Source organism: Mus musculus, chromosome 2 (assembly GCF_000001635.26).
Source record: "Mus musculus strain C57BL/6J chromosome 2, GRCm38.p6 C57BL/6J".
NCBI lineage: Eukaryota > Metazoa > Chordata > Mammalia > Rodentia > Muridae > Mus > Mus musculus.
The window spans coordinates 120867337-120888838 of NC_000068.7; the positions used below are offsets into that span (position 1 = coordinate 120867337).

Here is a 21502-nt window from a genome sequence, read left to right on the forward strand (position 1 = left end):
CCCATCTATGGAAGAAAATATAGACAACTGTGGTCTATATGTATAATAAAAAATATTAACCAAAATAGGAACAAATTTAATACAGCTACAACTTGGATAAGCCATAAAAACATATTGAGTGAAAGAAGACCCAGATTTCTGCTATGATGACACATCCACACAGCTAATCTCACAGAGTGAATCATCAGTGAGGAGGAGGCAAAAAGCCAGGGGCGTGCAAAGGAATCGGTGTTACAACTCCTCTGTAGTGGCGAGAGTTTGGACAGGCAAGAGGCAGTGAACAGTACAGCCTGCAGTAGTTCTGCGACTCTGTCAGTGATGAATGACAGAAGTGTGTACTGTAGCATGGTTTGAGGAAACCGAGTACAATGGATACACAGCAGTCTCTCCTCTTTTTAAAAAGATTTTATTGTACGTATGTGAGTACACTGTTGCTGTCTTCAGACACACCAGAAGAGGGCATCGGATCCCATTACAGATGGTTGTGAGCCACTATGTGGTTGCTGGGAAGTGAACTCAGGACCTCTGAAGAGCAGCTAATGCACTGAACCATCTCTCTAGCCCCTGGCAGTTACTTCTTAAGCAAGCCATACCCAGAAATCTGTGTGTATGTGTGGGGCTCAGAGACAGCTTGAAGGAGACTGTTCTCTGAGACAACAGGCTTGGCAGCTCCTTTACCAGCTGACCCCTCACTGGCCACTTTTTCACAATGAGTTCATTGGTTGTATGGTAGGCCAAATGCAAGTTCAGGAACGTTACAGTCTCTCTCTCTCTCCTCGCACGCACGCACACACGCACGCACGCGCGCACACGTGCACACACACACACACACACACACACACACACACACACACACACACACACACACACACACCCCTTTTCTTCTTACCTAAAGTGAGAAGCCTGATTTAGAAGACAGCTGTAGTCCTCAGGAAGCTCTATCAAACTATTTCTTTTTCTAGGGTACCTAGAGGCATAGTTTAAAAGACAGTGTTATACATAAGTAGGCAGATTAAAACTGAAGAAGGCTTCAGAGCATGCTACATTTACTTATCTATAAACTAAGGTTGAATATATTCCAACCATGGGCAATTCATCAATTTAATGTTTTCAGAAAAAATAAAGAAGAGAAATATTAAATGAACTTCATTAAGACTCAACAGTTTAAAAGATGTTAAATATAAGTATGAAGGAACTGGGCATAATTGTGTACATCTTTATAATCCTAGCATCAAGAGTCAGGCAGATCTGAGTTCAAGACCAGCCTGGTCTACATGGTGACTGTGTGTGTGCATATGTATACATTTATTAAGGAAACTCCCAAAACTCTTGAAGACTAAACAAGATACTGAAGTGAAACAGAATATGTTTAGCACTTGATATTCAGTGGCTAATGTTAGCATCCATTTCCTTTACAAGAGACGGTAAAAGACCCATGTAGTCTAAGGAGGGTCATCTGAGTAACAGGAGATTCTCCCTAGATGAAAATCAATTTATATTTTATAATTAAAAAATACTTTTCTTAAAGATTTATTTATATTATATGTAAGTACATTGTTGCTGTCTTCAGACACACCAGAAGAAGGCATTGGATCCCATTACAGATGGTTGTGAGCCACCATGTGGTTGCTGGGATTTGAACTCAGGACCTTTGGAAGAACAGTCAGTGCTCTTAACCACTGAATCATCTTTCCAGCCCCTAATTAAAAAATATTTTAAGAATATTATTTATTTTATGTATATGGGTTTGCCTACATGTATGTCTGTGCACCATGTGTGTGCTTGCTGCTCAACTTGGTCAGAAGACAAGGTTAGATCCCCTGAAACTAGAGTTATAGGTAGTTGTGAGCTGCCATGTAGGTGCTGGAAATTTAACCCCGGTTCTCTGGAAGAGCAGTATTCTTAACTTCTAAGCCATCTCTAAGCCTTTCACTTATAATTCTTAATTCAGCTAAAAATAATCTTCTCTAAAATTAACCCTGCCTCATTAAGAATTGTCTTATCAGGCATGGCAGCATGCTTGTAACTCTAACAGAGAGGAAACTGAGGCAAGAGGACTTTTTAGTTTGAGGTCAACTTGGGCTACATGCTATATAACAGTTGTAGGCTAGCTGGAATTACACAGTAAGACACAGTCTCAAAAACACCAAACAAACAAAAGAAGAATCTTTTCCTCTTTAAGTTTCCTTTTTCTTTTAATTTTGTAAAGATAGGTCCCATTTTGTAACTTGGGTTGGTTTCAGATTCAATGTGTAGCCCAGGCTGGCCTCAAATAAACAGCAATCCTTCTATCTCCGTCTCTCAAGTATTGGACTACAGGCACACCTACTTTCCTCTTTATATTTCTTTAAGGTATTAGTGGTATATCCTATATATTATTATATTTTGTGCTATAATGTTATATATATATACTATATATAAATCATGCAATGTATATAAAGTATACACATGTATATAACTAACTAAGATTGCCAGTTGCTCATAACCAAAGAGTATATGTGTGTTATCTCCTTTCAATTTCTCAGATTATTTCAGTACCATGCTGTGGAAAGATATTTAAAAGGTACACCATGATATGAAATAAAGAAAAAACTGCATGATAGTACTAGTTGAAAAATATATATTGACATCATAAGCTTTTCTATTTCTCTATATAGCGGTGTCTTTCCTTTCTGGGTACTGACCGGCCGCAGGGCTACTGTTATCAATCACTAACGTTGGGTTGTAGGGAATGCAGCTTATGCATATTTCCTGTAGCTGAACGGAGTTCAAGGGCTGAAGAGAAAATGGTACTAGGAACCAACTCTTGTATCAGTTTACTGAAGCAACTCAATCACATAACAATTAGATAATACACAGAATGTAATATAAGCCAGGCCACAGGCAAACGTGCCATTCTCTTGTTTGCTGTTTAGGGATTTAGGAGGCTGGAAGATATATATAGACACACTCACATGCCAGAGAAGACAGGCTTCAGGGAAAAGGTGGCATTTGGACATGTACTTGAGGGAAAATGTAGATTCGGACAGACCCATAACTCAAGAGAAAAGAGAGCTGAGGAAACTTCTTGTTAGTTTGGAAATAGTCTCATTTCCTTACAAAGCCCAATCTGGCCTGCCACTCATATGCCTCATACCTCAATCTCTCTCTTGGATCACAGCTATGTACCATCATGTACAGCCTAAGAAAAGTTTGTCTTTTTTTTTTCTTTTTTTTTTTGAGATATGCATGGGGTCTAGTTTCTAAGCATATACACAAGAAGGGGAGAAGACTGTCAGATCTATTTATATTGTTATTCTCAAAGGGTGGGGAAACTGATTTATATGAACAGTGTAAACCACCACCTCCTGGCTTTAGTAAACCAGCAGCTCCCAGACACAAGCTCCGTTGCCTTTTGACAGGCAGGTACCAATTCAAGGATGATTCCTCCAGTGGAGCTGGTGGCTTCTGACAATTTAAGAAGGAAGGATAACCATTTCTGAGAAAAAAATCAGTGTAGGAAAAACCTGATATCTGGCGGCAAAGACCAACAGATATCCAGGAAACAGTGAACTGAGAATAAAGGGGACAGGCTAGAATTAAGGCAAACCAGCCAAGCATTTTAGAAACACAGTTCTGGATATATCGAAAAGATTTAAATAGTAAAACCAACCTGACCACAGCACTTTTCTGCTTCAAAGACTTGAGTAAGGCAGGATCTCCACACCACCTGTAAGTGGAGTCAAGAGAGAAGGAGGCTGGTCACAGGCAAACTGCAGTGCACATCAGCTGCTCTCTTCTCTCTAATCCTCTCTGTGTATTTAAGTTTACCTCTTACCCTTTTCTCTCCTTTCCTACTCTCCCAACCCCTTCTAAATCCTTTTTCAAGGATTTGGTTAATTAGTCTTTAGAACAGAAACCATCTACAATTTAAATGAGAGAAATTAATAGCAGGAAGTAGCAATACCAGTAATAATAGGGGCTCTGCATACAGCGTGTGTGGTAGGTATACTTGCCTACTCCCAGGAGAAGTGACAAAGGACCAAGAAGGCCCTTGAGACAAAAGGCCTTTAAAAAAAAGGAAAAAAAAAAGCCTTAACTATTTGCCCCAGTGCAGGTCGGAGGAGTGGGAGGAAAGACGACATCACTGTTGCCCTGGGTTGAGTCACCAGTGGGTAACAGGATTGCAGCAGGCTTTTCTGGTATCAGTAGAGCCACAGTCCCTACTGAAAAGATGTCCTGGGAGGCAGAGAGGTGGCTGGGAACTTTATCCTCCCTTGCTTCCAGCCCCTTGCTTGTGCCTCCCACTGGATCAACTGACAAAGAACAGACCTAAGGCAAGCAGAGCCAGGAAGAGCACAAATGGCAGAAGCTTTCTTCATACTTAAACTAAAATAGCACATCCAAGACTCAGCCACTCCATACTCAGCTGCACTATAAATGAAGTTTGTGTCATTGTAATAAAACAAGTGACGTTAATTCTAAACCATGAATTCTAAAAACAATTCATTTTGATTTTATGAGAGATCACAATGCCCATGAGAACTCAGGAAGCAAAGCAAAAAGCTGGCAGAGAGCCTAGGGTGTGGGACTAGGAGTCCCACGAGGCAGGCTAGCATTCACCCAGCTCTGACGTGGGCATGAGAAGGAAAAGGGACGTAAGGAGGACAGACAAACTCATAGGAGAGTGAGAATTCAGAGTAACACGGTGAAACTGATTGTAAGAACGGTAGGACAGACAGGCATAGGGAGAGGGAACTGGAGTCAGACGCAAACAAGGCGTCAGGATCAGGTGCAGCAGAGTCTTTCTGAAAGGGAGGCACATGCCTCTCTAGTCACTGCAGGGCTAGTTGGCTCTCAGCCACTCTTCTGACATGTGTTCTACCACATTCTCCACAGTTTGACATACAGTTCCAGATTTCACTCTCTTTATCCTTTTACATAAATTCTCATGTACTGAGAAATAGATTCAAATGTGCTACATAATCAAGGGATAACCTTGAACTTCTAACCTCTAGCTTCTACCTCGGGAGTTGTGGGATTTTAGGCACATATGCCATGGTGACTGCTTTATAGGGTGCTGGGTGGAGGCTGAACAGAGACTTCGTGCAGGCTAGGCCAGAACTCTACAAACTGAGCAATACTACAAGCCCCAGTGTGAGCTTGTTAGGTTTCTTTCTTTCTCGAGACGGGGTCTTACTCGGTAGCCTGGGATGGCCAGGAACTCACAGAGCTCTGCCTTCCTCTGCCGACCATGATCAGTCTTTTGATTCTTAATCATGATTCTGTTTATGAGCACTTCCTTCTCCCCACCACATTTTAAGATCGGACCAAAATAATAACTGTACAAGAACCAAGTAAAGTGAACGGGGTGCAGCTGGTCTCAACCCCACTCCTTAAGTGCGTGCACTGAGAATCTCTGTACGCTCCTGCCTCTTGCAGCCAATGTTAATCTACTGAAAAGCTTAGAGAATAATAGTAATTTTAAAATTTTTGAAACTAAGAGAAAGGCATTGATTATGGTCCCCATTTGTAATTCCAGCATTTAGAAGGCAGCTGAAAGAGAAACAGGAGTTCAAGGCCACCCTTAGTTACATAGTGAGTCTTAGACCAATCTGGGCTCTATTAGACCCTGTCTTAAAAACATAAAAGCAAATGTTTCACATTGATCCCTGGAGGAGTCTGAGGATGAACAGAGTTTGGGGTTAACACAGCAAAATCCTGTATCAAAACCAATCAAAAGTTTAAGATAAACATAAAAAAATTCAAACTAGATAAAAGCCATCATTACATTTGCCCCCATAGTACCTCTGTAGTAAGGGCCTTATGGTATCCCAATATTCCTGGAAAAGCAGGAACAAATTTGTGGGTAAAGATAGATAGCTACAGAGTGCACTGAATTCTCCTTCAGCAGAATCTGCAAGAAATATCAAGATATATTTGATGAGCACATTATTCTGATCTACAGTGTTAAAGGAGCTCTTCATTATTTATACTCATTTCTATCTGCTCCATAAAACAGTGGGTGGCAAGTAAGCCACAGTGATCCTTTTATAAAACGAATGTGAGTCACCCCATCAGATGGCTCCTATGACTATCACTTAGTATACAATACAAAGTCTCTTCTTCTGGGGTTAGTATGTGGAGACAGGTGGTACTTTGCTGATGATACAACCCAGGGACTGGATTGGTGAGGTGCTCTACTGAGTTCGACCCTAGCTCACAAAGGCTTTATTGTGGCATAAATGCCCAGATAAAATGCATACATCTGGCTACCTCCTGGACCTTCCTGCGCAGGAGGTTTCCAGCTGGAATCAAATCTTCACTGTTCTCTTACTATGCCAAGCAATACCTTACATTGAAAGGCTCTTCACCTCTCTGTCAGCTGAGCTCCTTCTATGCTGCTCTTTGTTTAATTCTCCTTGGAGAAAAGTCTTCCTTGACTACCTATGTCCTTGAGTCCTGACCCTGGCTGTGATCAGCTTTACTTTGCAGGACTCATTACCATTTGGTATTATACCTTGCATATTTAAGCTTTGCTTAGATTTGCCTGAATCCTAAAAAAGAAAATACTTTATTTTTTTATGACAGCTTTGGATAAGTACATGAACTTGCTGTGTGTGGCAGCACACAGAAATTACTTGGAGAGTAGCATTCTATTTTATAGAGAACCCTGACAAAGGTTGACCACACCTATTGAACTGAATTCAAGATAAGGATGTTAACAGCTGGTAAAGGTGACCCCATTTATGTATCCTCAAGGGACAAAATGATCCTCTGGATAATTCTGGGCAATTTAAAAAAATCAAACAAATACTCTGACTCTCACAAAGAGGACATAGTATGTAAGGAAGCCTTCTCTATTTTTGTCTAGATTTAGAAATAAGTAAAAGAACAAGAAATGATACTGTTAGTAAATGCAGGTTTTTGATGTTCAGAAGGCCTTTTTGATCATTATTTTATCCATTAGTATAGCTATGTATTCAAAATCCAAAGTCAAGTATATAATAAAGTCACCTTCCTGTCTGAATAGTTCTTTTCCATAAAGGTAACAAACATCTCTAATTTTCTATATATCCTTCAGTTAATAGTCTTCATATATGTAGTTTATTTTATTTTTGAGGCAAGTTCTCACAATATAGCCTTAGGAAGCCTGGACCTCCCTATGGAAACCAATCTGCTTCAAACTAATAGAAGTCAGCCTGCCTCTGCCTCCTGGGTACCGGGATTAAATTGTATGCCACTACATTCAGCTTGCACATATGTATGTTTAAAAAAAATTGTATGCATGCCTGTGTATGTACACATGTACATGTGTGTATGTATTGCTTTCACATGGAGGCCAGAGGACAATTTTTAGGAGACAAGTTCTTTCTCTTCACTTTGTTAAGCCAGGTCTGTCTTGTTTCTGTTGCTAGCTGGGCCACAGCCTTCAGGGTGCTTCTCCTGTCTCTGCTCCCATTTCTTCATAGAAATGCTATGATTACAGTTGCTTGCCACCACATCTGGATTTAAAATTTTTATTTACTTTTTATATTTTCTTATTTACTGGGGGAGGGGAAGGGCATGACTATATACAGTGTGCATGTTGTGGGTTTGAGAACAACTTGTAAGAGTTAGTCTACCCTTCTTCTGTGTGGGTTCTAGGGAGTAAACTTATGCTGTCAGGCTCGGCAACAAGTACCTTAGCCAGGGAGCTATCATGCTGTCTGCCCTACACTCAGCCTATTCTGTGAGGAGTGGGGATTGAACTCGGGTCATCATGCTTGAACAGCTCGCACCACTGTCTGCCCCATGCTCTCCCTCCCTGGCTTGCAGGTGCTCTAAAAACACAGGATTTAACTATGCACACTCAGGAACCACCAGGAGGATCTGTGGCTTATGAAAGCAAACTAGATTTTGGCCTCACTTTTAATTTGAACTCGCCCTGGGCAGGGGACCTGGGTTCAGCATGAACACAGACGATGGGTAGGGCAGGGGCGGTTCCACTGTTCTCTCTGTCAGTGAAGACAAGTCTCCATTCGCTGTCTGATTTCAGTCTTCTACTTACTGGCAAACAGTTCTTCAGGCGGAGCTACTCCAAGTAAATAGTGGAAAAGCAGTGCAGCACAGCGGAGGTAAGGGGTGATGCCGTTCCTCAGGGAGAGCCACAGGTACCAGCCGGGAGCACCGCACCCAGCGAGGCTAGGATTCCAGAACAGAACATTTACCAGACTGGAACTAGAGTTTAAACACGACCCCTGATAAAATCACATCTGGTTAATGACTTAGTTTCTAAGCATTTTTTTAAAAAAGTATTCAGTTAGCCAATAGTTTTTATGTCCACCTGACAGCGACACTAAAGCCCTCAGCACTAGGCAAAGACTCTCCAAGGGCTAAACCCAGCCTCTACCAGGGAGACTTTGAAAAGCGATCAGCACATTCTCTTTCCTTAGGTAAGGATAAAAACAAAGCAGAACTAAACAAAAGTCAATTAAAAAAACAAAAACACAAACAAAGCATTTTAAAGTATCTTGACTCACACAAGATTCTCCCTGCAACATACAGCAAGGCTTATAAGCTTTCATTTCGCCCCATTGTCACTGAGATAAAAACCAAAACCAAACCCTCTTCACCGTTGCAATGAAATAAGAAGAAAAACTTAATAAAGTGACAGGATTTCCTAAAAAAAAAAAAAGAGTATGTTCCTAGTGCCTATATAAACCCTGACAGTAATCTGTGGGATAACGAGATGACTGCAATGGTCAAACTTAAATAATTCAAACTATGGCTTTCAACTAACAATAGCATGTCAACATTATTGGTTCTACCGGTTTTAACAAACGAATCACCAAAATACAAAACTGTGTACAGGGAAATAAAAGTGAACATTTTTTTTTTCAAGACAGGGTTTCTCTGTGTAGCCCTGGCTGTCCTGGAACTCACTTTGTAGACCAGGCTGGCCTCGAACTCAGAAATCCGCCTGCCTCTGCCTCCCGAGTGCTGGGATTAAAGGCGTGTGCCACCACACCCGGCAAAAGTGAACATTTTAATTCTCTGCTCAATTTCCTTGTAAACTTAAATTGGCTGTATATATTATATATAGTGATTATACAGTATATGCAGATTAAAATATAAATGCAAAATTAGTTCCCACATTAATAATTAAAATTTTCAAAAGCTTTTAACTATTTACATATATCAAGGTATAATCACTATAACAAGGCAACTTATTTTCTACTTTTATCTAAAACAAACAGTTCTAATCTACAACATTTTACTTCAAGGTAAAAATCAAAGTACATTTTCTTTACTATAAGCCTATCCTTAGCTGATTTTAAAACAAGAATTCAGGGCTGGTGAGATGGCTCAGTGGGTAAGAGCACCGGACTGTTCTTCCGAAGGTCCGGAGTTCAAATCCCAGATCTGTTACAGATGGTGGCTCACAACCATCTGTAACAAGATCTGACGCCCTCTTCTGGAGTGTCTGAAGACAGCTACAGTGTACTTACATATAATAAATAAATAAATCTTAAAAACAAAAACAAAAACCAAAAACCAAGAATTCAAATGGCTGAGAGGAACACTGCCAAACTTTTGAACAAGGACCTGGACTGACTGAGGGGCGCCCAGGCCAAGCGAGCAGCCAGGGTCTGCTACTCACCCGTCTGTGTGCTGCGACACTTCCACAAAGAAAGCAGATGCACAGCGAGCCTCCTCACTATCCTCTTCACCCTCAGCAAGCGGCGGCCCTGAAGACAGATCTGCAGGGCAGATTGAAACATTTGCTCCCTGCTAGAGAGGTCAAAGACACCACAAGAAAACCTACAGAAAGCTAACCTGGGTCCATAGGGGCTCACCGAGACTGAACCACCAACCAGAGAGCATGGATGGGACGGACCTAGGCACCCACACATAAGTAACCGATGTGCAGCCGGGTCTTCATGTGGGACCCCTAATAGCAGAAGCAGGGCTCTCTCTGACTTTGTTTGCCTGCCTTATCTCCCTTTCCCCTGACTGGGCTGCCCTGTCTAGCCTCAATAGAAGAATTAGTTCTACTGCAATTTGATAAGCCAAAGTGGGTTGATATCCATGGGAGGCCTCTTCTCTCAGGAAAAAATGATGAGAGAGTGTGTGCGTGCATGTGTGTGTGTGTGTGTGTGTGTGTGTGTGTGTGTGTGTGTGTGTGTGTGTGTGTGTGTAGGAGGTCGGGGGGGGGGGATTGGGAGGACAGGAGGGAGGGGAAGCTGTAATCTGTATGTAAAGTAAATAAATTAATAAAAAAGTAGACCTAGTTAGTCCTCGTCCCCAAAGAGTCTGCTCCCTAACCAGTGTGTTAACCTCAGATTCATGATTCCAGAGCGTCCCTCTAACTGCTCTGTTTTTTACATTAAACCCCTCAGCTTTAGGCTTACTATGGAAATGGAGATAAAGATGACTGCCTTGCAGTTTCCTATGACAGATTGTTAGGGCACATTTCAATAGTTATTGTTTTCAAATTGCCTATGTATTGATGCATTTGAAAGGTCATAAAGTTTCGCTGAATGATTTGACATCATATTGCTTTTCATTTTCCAAGTAAAATCTAAAGGCATACTTGATCTTTAAAAGTTGCCAACAGGGTTGGTAGAATAGCTCAGTAGGGAAAGGCACGGTAGGTAAATGCTGACAACCTAAATTCAGTACCCAGAACCCAGACAGTAGAGGGAGAAAACTGACTCCTCTACTTGGCTTGACCTCCACATGCTCATGATGGCACAGGCTCCCTTCCTCCACAAGTAAATAAATAAACGGATACAATAATCTACTCAGTTGGAAACATACTGAGTTTGCATTAACTTTTCCCCAATCGAGTTAGATCCGAGTGACGTGTTGTTCAGTGGTGGAGTGCATCCTAACATGTCCTAGAACCTGGGTTCAATCCTCAACAGCATACATACAAATAAAACCACAATAATTTTTAAATTATGATATGTATGTCTGCATGTAAATTTGTATACATGAACTCACAGAGGGTGAGGGCAGGGGAGGCAAAGTGAGTTTTACATATAATGAAATGAGTTCAAGCAAGCCTTTTGAAGAGTTTGACAAATGCATATATGTAATGAGATTATTGGTTTGTTTGTTTATCAATGAACTGAGCAGAGAAGGAGATAAAGTACCTGTCACTCAAGCATGAAAACCTGTGTTCTGATTCCCAGCACACACGTATGTAAAAGCTGGGCACGGCTACTCACATAGGGTGAACAGAAACAGGCAGATCCCCAGAACTTATTGGCTATCTAACCCAGCTTAACCAATGAGCTCCCAGTTCACTGAGAAACCCTGCCTCAAACACTAAGATAGCGAGTGATTAAAGACACCTAACATTGACCTCTGGCCTCCGCAGGCAGGTAAACACTCACACAAATGTGAATACAATAAATATATACACACGTAAATCAGTAAAAGTCACTGAACTGGAGACGTTTCAGATTCATAGCAAAACTGAGCACAAAATATAGAATTCTATATATTTCAGATCCTATACATAGAGAACTCCTATTTCTCAATATCCAACATTGTCCATTTTGCGTGTATTATTGACAATTATTTTGACCAAAAGTTCATACTGACAAACTGATTCTAAAGTCTAAGCCCAAAGTCATGCCTCATGCCTGTAACCTATCACTGAGAGCATAAAATAGGAGGATTGCCAAGAGTTCAAAGACAACCTGGGGCTATATAATGAGTCCCAAAACAGCCTGACCTAGAGTGAAACTGTTTTTAAAAAGTGGTGCCTGGGGGCAGTGGTTAGGAGAGCTCACTAAGCTTCAGAGGACCTAAATTTAGTTTCCAGAACTTACTTTAGGCAACTCATAACTTCCTGTAACTATAACTCCAAACGATCTGATGCCTCTGGCCTATGCAGGCACTTGCATTTAGAATGCAAACTCATAAAATTAAAAATAATAAAACTGAGTCTTTGAAAACAGTTTATGCAGAGAGGCAAGAGTCAGAGAAGAGCCAGTTCAGTATTGAAAGAGTAAAATGGTGCTGTAAGGCTGACCTCACCGACTCAAGACTAAAGTTTACTAAGGTTCGCTCTTGCACTCTGCATCCTACTGGTTTGGATAGCATATATACATCTATTATACAGACTAGCTTCACCATCTCTGTGCTTTTCCTACCTTACCCATGCACATCACTGTTCTGGTCACATTACCTCCAGTTTCATCTTCCCCAGAATGCCCAGAAGTTGGACCCATAAGTATCTTTCACACTGGCTTCTCTCACTTAGTATATACACTCAAATCTCCTCTATGCACTTTCAGGACTGGAGAGTTCATTTCTTCTTTGAACCAATAACAGTCCACTGTCTAGATGTACCACAAATTATTTATCAATCAACTAATGGCTACCCTGATTGCTTCCAAGCTTTCTCTATTATCTTATGGCAAATGTATACTTTTTGCAGATTCTCTGTAAAAATGAAACATGTAGTACTCAGGGTGGTCAGCAGAGGGAGGCGGACCCTCGAGAACTGGAGTTACAGTTGTGAACTGCCATGTAGGTGCTGAGAATTGAACCTGGGTCCTATGGAGGAGAGGCCAGTGCTGTTAACCACTGGTCTATCTTTCTAGCCCCCTTTAACAGGTTTTTTCTTTTCTTTTTTTCTCTTAAAATCTTATTTTTCTTTAAATTTCCTGAACTTTCAGCATTTTTTATTGATCACTGTTATCCAGAACCAGACTTTATTTATTGTTCACTTGTTTTACATCTACACATGTGTTTTACATGTACACATATGTTTTACATCTACACATGTGTTTTACATGTACACATAAGATATATAGTATGTAAGGAAGTCAAAAGCTGATACTGAAAGGTCTTCCTTGATCACTTTCCATCTATTTATTTATTTCTTGAGGCAGAGTCTCTCTGGAGCTTGGAATTCCACTCAGTTTAGGAAGTCAGCTTGCTCCAGGGATCCCCGCCTCAGCCTCCTGAGTGTGGTAGCACCAGCCCTGTCTAGCTTCTGGGTGGGCTCTGGTCCTCAGGCTTGCACAGCAAGTACTTTACATACTGAGCCACTGCCTAGCACTTCATGGCTATTAATGACTTGACTCTAAAAGGATAATCTGATAATGTTATAGTCATGTAATTCAAGTCTTAATTCACAAATGTTTAATGAGCACTTATTGTGGAGAACAAAGATTGCCAGATACTTGATGCTAAGGGAAATGGTTTTCAAATGTATTTGTTCTCTCTAATCAGAAAACACATGTGCAGAAGGAGAAACTGGGCAAGGAGTAGAATGAGTTACAGATAACCACGACATCAAGTAGCCTATGGCAGTGCAACAAGGTAAGAAACACGCTATCACTGGGACTGAAAAAACGGTTCCTGAAAGGCTTGGCAAAAGGCAGAGTGTATGTGGGTAGAAATAACCCTGGAGAGACTTTGACAATGAAACATTTGGAAGACAAGGAGAAAAACAGGTCCTAACAGTCCACCTACATATCTGGAAAGTAGCTGGAAATTAGACAATCAAATATCTTGAGCTAATTACCCTTTCACAACTTATTCTGCCTTTACCTATTTAAGTAACATTTGGTAAGAAATATATGAATAAATAACACATGACATAACACAAGACTTAGAAACACATAGCATGATTAATCACAAATAGAATCCATTCTGCCAGTACAGCACAGGCAAATATTACTTACAGTCATCTAAGACGGGAGCTTTACCTGTATCTGTTGTAAGGAGTATCTGAAGCATGTGCGCCATGGTGATCAGATGGAAGAGATAGAGGTGGTTATATGAAGAACTAAGTGGTGACGGCTGCAGATCCACGGTGTCATCCCAATACAAGGATGGGAACGCTAAGACTGCGCCGACCTATAAAGGGGAATGGACAGCAACAGGTTAACTGAGAAAGGCCACGACAAACCAACTTCCTAACTAACTGTAAAGGGGACAAAATGATGCAGTTTGTAGTTATTTTGTTTTGAAATAACCACCATACTTTTCCTGGTGATATTCAACAAAATATCTTAGATTGTAATTATAATGTACCATAACTGGTGAGCAAAGTATCACTAAGTGATCACTAAGTATCCCTTTGTCGAGTCTACCTATTGTAGGTAGGCCTAAGTAGTAGTTCTTTGCTAAGTAGGCCTGAAAATTCTATATTATAAATACTTGGATGTTCTTAAAAGACACTGACACACAGGCCTCATTCCAATCCAACAAAATCAGACTCTGAGGCAAGGCCCAATTGTTAGGATTCTTTTTAAGATTCCTCAGGGATTCCAAAAGAGAGTCAGGATAGACAGCTACTGAGTACAGACTTGGGTTATGAGGTACAAATGGGGTGGTGGTGGGATTGGCTAACTCGATAGCCACAAAATCCATGGTTTTCAACCTTACCACTGTTCTTCACTGAGCTAGGTTTAAAAGAATAAGATTATTGCATGGATAGAAAAGTTGCATAAAACTCCCAAGAGTTGCCACCTCTCCATGGGTGGTTTAAGGAAGCTGCCATGTGCTTATGGCCTGGTCTCTATCAGTAGATAATTAATAATTATATTTAATTTATAGCTTCCATGGTAATTCACTGCATATGATATAAACAAGTTTAAAAAAAGGGAGTGGGGAAGACCCATAACAGAATTAGAAAAAGTTTATTTTTATGTATATTATCAAATATAAACGAACTACAAGACCAATTATAAATTAAAAAATCAACTTGCTTTCGTTTTAAAAATAATTTTGATGTTTCAGTGAAATCTGTATTTGTAAAAGAATGGATAACACATCAAAAGTAACACCTTGAACATCAAAACTTTATTATTTTGAACAGTAAACATGAATTTAAGTAAGGAAACCATGAAATTATAAGCTTGGTGACTCCAAAGTCATTCTACTGAACACTCACCAGAACATGGAAGAGATCCACGGACAGAAGGCCTGGTGTATTTTCTGATTGCAGGTTAGGAAGAATAACTAAAACAAAATTAATATAATTCAGTCAGTGAAGCAGTGATGTGCAGTGGGGTAGAGGACAGAGACAAGTGCACCACACTTTTAACATATGGTTGTCCCTTTCTGCGAGCGCTCCATAGCCTCAGTAACAGTGTCAGGCCTTGGGGCCTTCCCTTGAGCTAGATCCCACTGTGGGCCTGTAGCTGGACCTTCTTTTCCTCAGGCTCCTCTCCATTTCCATCCCTCTAATTCTTTCAGACAGGAGCAGTTATGGGTCAGAGGTGTGATTGTAGGATGGCAACCCCATCCCTCACTTGATGTCCTGTCTTCCTGCTGAAGGTGGGCTCTATAAGTTCCCTCTCCCTACTGTCAGGCATTTCATCTAAGGTCCCTCTCTTTGAGCCCAAGAGTCTTTCACCTCCCAGGTCTCTGGTGCATTCTGGAGGGTTCCCCACCCCAACATTCTGTTTCCTGAGGTTGCCTGTTTACATTCTTTCTGCTGGCCCTTAGGGCTTCAGTCCTTTTTCCTCACCCAATACCAGATCAGGTTCCCCTCCCCGACCCCTATCCCATGTCCACTTTCCCTCCCAGGTCCCTCCCTCCCTCTCCCCTTTGATATTTCTCAAACACTGGATCACCAAACAGGCACCACACACCTACAGTAGAGGACTGCTGGGTCTCTGCTCATTCAGAGATGATGCACCCAACCCTCAAGAGACTGGAGGCCCCAGGGAGTTAGAGGTCAGGTGGGGTGGGGCATACACATGGAGACAGAGGGGTGGGCAGGAGGTATGAGAGGTGGAAGTCAGAGGGTGGATCGGGTAGGGGGAATAAAATATGGAGTGTAAAAAAACTAATTAACTATTAAAAAACTAATTTAAAAAGAAAAAAAGAAGTAAACCATGGGGAAAAAAGATATGGTTGTAATAATAACAAGGAAATGTAACAGAATAAAGGGTCACTAGAAAGTCTTATATATAGCTTCAGAGTTGGAAGATAAGATTTAGAAGAAAAACCTGAAATAGATTAGAAACAAGGGTGCGCGCTTATCACTTGTGAGGCTCTGATCTACTCCCTAGCAGCCCCACCTTCCATGTCTGAGCGCTGAGTGCCTGACTCGCTTTGTGTACAGGTGACTGAAGCCAGTGCTGGATGTGCTAAGCCAGAGCTGTGCCTGATCTAGCTCCTGCCGCAGAGGAATGGCTTTTATAGAAACATTTCCTCTATCAATTTCCACCAACATTCCTTCCTTCCTTCCTTCCTTCCTTCCTTCCTTCCTTCCTTCCTTCCTTCCTTCCTTCCTTCCTTCCTTTTTCTTTCTTTCTTTTTTTTTTTTTTTTTTTGGTGTTTTGAGACAGGGTTTCTCTGTGTAGCCCTGGCTGTCTTGGAACACACTTTGTAGACCAGGCTGGCCTCTAACTCAGAAATCCGCCTGCCTCTGCCTCCCGAGTGCTGGGATTAAAGGCGTGTGCCACCACTGCCCGGCTTTTTTTTTTTTAAAGATTTATTTATTTATTTATTTATTTATTTATTTATTTATTTATTTATTTATTTATTTAATGTATGTGAGTACACTGTAGCTGTGCAGATGGTGTGAGCCTTCATGTGGTTGTTGGGAATTGAATTGTTTTAGGATCTCTGCTTGCTCCGGTCAAACCCGCTTGCTCAGTCCCTGCTTGCTCCAGCCCAAAGATTCATTTATTATTATATATAAGTACACTGTAGCTGTCTTCAGACACACCAGAAGAGGGCGTCAGATCTCATTACGGGTGGTTATGAGCTACCATGTGGTTGCTGGGATTTGAACTCAGGACCTTCGGAAGAGCAGTCAGTGCTCTCACCTGCTGAGCCATCTCCCCAGCCCTCCACCAACATTTAAATGTTTTGTAATATATAGTATGTGAACAGATTAAGGATGGTGAACAGGGAGACCTTGCAGTGGAAAAGAGGACACAGAAAACCTTCCTGCATACTGCTCAGTGGTTAAGAGCAATGGATGGTTTTCCAGAGAACTTGGGTTCAATGCCCAGCACCCACATGTCAGCTTACAAATGTCTGTAATTTCAGTTGTAAGGGATCTGACACCCTCACACAGACATATATGTAGGCAAACTACCAGTGCACATTAATATAAACAAACAAACAAACAAACAAATTAAAGAAAAGGAAACAAAATCCATTTAAGAAAAAAATCTTCCTATACAGAATTATATTATATAGATTATATTGGGAGGAAGTATAGATAGACTGAATATGATATACATTTATGAAAATATCTCTTACTCTCAAAGAAACTGAAATTTTAACTAGACTTAACAACCAACTTAAGAATATACTTTGGGTTCACTTAGGACTTGGCTTAGCATCCTGCCTGTCTATTTTCTGCCTGAGAGAGCAGTGTTAACCGGCCTCACTAGCATTGGCTTTTCCTTTACAACCAAAGCTAATTAATGCATTATGTAACTTCCATGCCCCTGACCCAGACAGCAATACAATTGTGTAAATATATGTGTGTCATGAATTAATTTAAAACAGCAAACAAGTTGAAAGTGCCCTTATGCAACAAATATCCACCATAAATGTTGGAAATGGCATGTTGATATTGCTTGATAACAGGATGTTTGCAGTACCATGTGCTCTGGGGGCATTTGGAGGTAAACATCTCTTGTAAAACTCAGTATTACAAGACTAAAGTATCCCTTATTCATCCTCCATACCATGTTTTCTGTACTCTTTATTAGGAAAAAGACACAGAGTAAAAGAGACAGATATTAGGTAGGCATAGACAGACAAGTCAGAAAACATAAGCTACAGGCAAATTGAAGACACAGGGAGAGAAGTGGAGAATTCTACTTGGGCTCAATTTTGGTTAAATTAATCCCAGGGGAAGTGCTGAATTTCCTTTCTTTGTGTGACAGTGGCACATTTTAGTGCCTCTGGGGATACCATTAAGTGGGTTTAATTGACAAATACTACAAAGTATTATCTCTTAAATTTGATCAGTCTCTAATGAAAACTAGGGAGGAAAATGTCTGGCAAGGAACTGAGATCAAGGAGTTAAGGCATTGCTATGCAGCCCAGGCTGGTCTGGGAACTAAAAATGTTCCTATTCAACCTCATAAGTGCTAGAACTACAGGTATGAGCCATCATGCCTGACTAAAAACAGTTTTGTATATAAAAACAAGAAAACAAATTGCATGGTTTTACTTTTATCTGTGTGTATAGGTGTGTGCAGAGGAGATATGGAAGCCAGAGGCCAACCTTGGATGTCCTAAGGTGCTGTCCACCCTGTTTTTCTGAACTAGGATGTCTCATCTGGTCCTATGGCTCACCAATTAGGCTAGGTTTGCGGGCCAGCCAGCACCTTGAATCTGCTTGTCTCTGTCTTATTGGTGCTGGTATGAAATTTCCATACCACAATGCCTAATTTTTATGTAGGTGTTGGAGAACAAAATCAGGTCCTCATATTTGCTTGGTAAGTATTCTACTAACTGAGCCACTACAACTATTGTTTTAAATTTTTAAAATTTATTTCAGTGTGCATGTGTGTACGTACAAGTGTATGCACATGCTTGTAGGTATATTCATCTGTGTGTAAAGGCAGAGGCCAGAAAAGGATGTATGATCTCTTCTTCTATCAATCTCTGCCTATTCCTTTGAGACAGTTTCCATCTCAACCGAGGGCTAACATTTTCTTGGCTCACCTGGACCAGCAAACCCCAGTGATTTTCTTGTCTCCACTCCTATCCCATCCTCACCCCCAAAGCTGGAGATACAGATATCCGAGGCATGCTTGGCTTGTTACTTGGGTACTGGTATGTAAGCTCCACTCTTCATGATAGCAGAGCAGTCTTAACCATTGGGCCATCTCTCCAGCCTCAACAAAAACTAAGGATAAAAAGTTTCTCCTCTGACTAATTTCTTATATTTTTGGTTGTGGGCCTAGCCTTTAATGGCTGAGCCATCTCTCCAGCCCTCATACTAATTTCTTAACCTCAACTTCAATATTCTAAGTAAGTAGCATAAATATTATGATTTTTGGATACAAGACTGAAATAGGTTCTCATATTGGCTATTTGTTACAGGGAAGCAGTTTAACTTTTCTAAGTCTACAGTATTTACAGATTGCTGAGGAATTTATTAACAGACTTTTGAAGGATTTATATTAGGTGTGGCATATAATAACCATGAAGTGTTCTTTTTATGCTCTATCTTAAACTAAAATGATCACAGGCTTTTGTGACTAACAGGCTGAGTGTCTGTGGTGGTTTGAATGTACTTGGCCCATGGGAAGTGGCACTGTTAGAAGGTGTGGCCTTGTGGGAGGAAGTAAACCTTTATCGGGGTGGGCTTTGAGGTTCTGTGCTCAAGGTGCCAAAGAGAGCCTCCTCCTGACTGTCTGCAGAGGTCAGTTTCCTTCTGGCTGCTTTTGGATCAAGATGTACAACTCTCAGCTCCTTCTCCAGCACCATGTCTGCCTGCATGCTGCTGTGCTTCCTGCCATGATAACTGACTGAACCTCTGAAACTGTAAGGCAGCCCCAGTTAAATGTTTGCCTTTATAAGAGTTGCCTTGGTCATGGCTTCTCTTCACAGCAATGAAACCCCGACTAAGCCAGTGTCCTTGACAAGTCATTTGCAATCTCTAGGTCTCATTTCTTTGTGTTAAAATTTTTCACTGGGTAGTGGTGGTGCATGTCTCTAATCCCAGGACTCAGAAGGCAGAGGTAGGGGGACCTCTGTGACTTTGAGGCCAGCCTGGTCTACAGAGTGAATTACAGGACAGCCAGGACAGAAAAACCCTGTCTCAAAAAATTTTTTTTTAATCTTTTTTTCGGGGCTGGTGAGATGGCTCAGTGGGTAAGAGCACTTGACTGCTCTTCCGAAGGTCCGGAGTTCAAATCCCAGCAACCACATGGTGGCTCACAAACATCTGTAACGAGATCTGACTCCCTCTTCTGGAGTGTCTGAAGACAGCTACAGTGTACTTACATATAATAAATAAATCTAAAAAAATTAAATGAATAAAATAAAATTAATAAAAAAAATTTTTTCAGCAACACTTAAAAAAATAAGAAAAAAAAGATTTATTTATTGATTGATTGATTGATTTAATGTGTATGAGTACACCATTGGTCTCTTCAGACACACCAGACCCCATTACAGATGGTTGTGAGCTACTATGAGGTTGCTGGGAATTGAACTCAGGACCTTTGGAAGAGCAGTCAGTTCTCTTAACCCCTGAGCCATCTCTCCAGCCCTCAGCAACACTTCTGATAATGCAGTCAGTAGCATTATCTATATACCTATCTTATTTTCTTTCTGGGATTACAAACTGCTTTACGGTCAGGACATTTAAATAATGTCCTAATCCCAGTCCTGAGATTTGTTCCTTTCAGTGACTGGAATACTCTCTCTCATCATCAAATTTTTCTTACAAGCAGTTCTAAAACTTTACCCCAAAGTTACTATAAATATTTACTTTAAAATTTCTTTGAAGAGTGGAGTGTGGTTAGCACAATCTTAGTCCTTGGCAACCCGTGACAGGAAGATGACAGGAAGTTTGAGTTCCAGGCCAACCAGAGCTACAAACTGAGATCCTGTCTCAAAAATAAAATTAAACTCCATTAGAGCGACAAGTTAACTGTAGCGTGCTTATTCTTCATTTTATCGATTGCTCATTGCCCTCTTTCCCCTTCTGAAGTGTTGGTGATCAAACCTATCCTTATGTATGCTGGCGCAGTGAGTTACATCACCAGTTCTTGCACCTTACTAGTTCACAATCATGGGTATTATGCCTACTCCTCACTATAAGTGAGGATGATAATTTTCTCAAAGACAGTGATCATTCATTCAATCATTCATTCATTTATGTGTATGTACACATCTGTGTGTTGCAAATAATTTCTGTGATTGTATGACATTTGGACTTCTGGGACCTTCAGAGGGTATATAAATGCTAGGGGCCCAGTAGATGGAGTCAGTGGTCAATGGTTGTTGATCCATTCAGGGGGATTGGTTGCAATTTGTTACTAGTCATGCTCAAAGAAGAAACAAAGGAAAGGAATTAGATTCAAGAATATCTTTCTCTCACCTACCCCCATCCTTTTTTCTCTCCTATCTAGTGATGGGGGTGAAGCAGGGGGATAAAGGATAGGAGGAAAAAAAAAGAACGTGCAAAGTAGCAAAAACTGCTACAATCAATAATTCAGCCAGCCAGAACATTAATGAAAAAAATTATTTAAAAATATGATTTCCTTAAAAAATTTCATTAAAAGTCCCTCTCAAAATAACCTTAAGTAGAAAAAGTCTCCATTAGTCAATTAAAGGGCACAAGTAAACTGACTAGTTTATAATATAGCCCTGGCTATCCTGGAACTTACTTTGTAGACCAGGCTGGCCTCGAACTCAGAAATCTGCCTGCCTTTGCCTCCCAAGTTCTGGGATTAAAGGCGTGTGCCACCACGCCTGGCGATTTATCAACTCTTATATCAAATAAAGAAGACTCAAAACCACAAACAGACAGAAGAGACAAACAGGGCTACTGCATATTAATAAAATTATCAAGAAG

General features: G+C 40.8%; 1 protein-coding gene across 5 annotated transcripts in view; it reads right to left on the reverse strand.

Annotated features, from left to right (window-relative positions):
• Positions 1-21502, reverse strand: part of Ubr1 (ubiquitin protein ligase E3 component n-recognin 1) — a 110489-nt gene that overhangs the window by 7065 nt on the left and 81922 nt on the right. For 3 of the 5 annotated variants that reach the window (NM_009461.2, XM_006499164.3, XM_011239440.3), the window contains 7 exons: positions 14885-14952; positions 13695-13845; positions 9623-9722; positions 8030-8163; positions 5788-5896; positions 3653-3709; positions 890-967 (listed from right to left, as the gene is read on the reverse strand). In NM_009461.2, the coding sequence (NP_033487.2) occupies positions 890-967; positions 3653-3709; positions 5788-5896; positions 8030-8163; positions 9623-9722; positions 13695-13845; positions 14885-14952 (697 nt within the window). Of the gene's footprint in view, positions 1-889; positions 968-3652; positions 3710-5787; positions 5897-8029; positions 8164-9622; positions 9723-13694; positions 13846-14884; positions 14953-21502 lie in introns of those variants that run through there. The other 2 variants (XR_003952079.1, XR_003952081.1) reach the window with 2 other exon arrangements.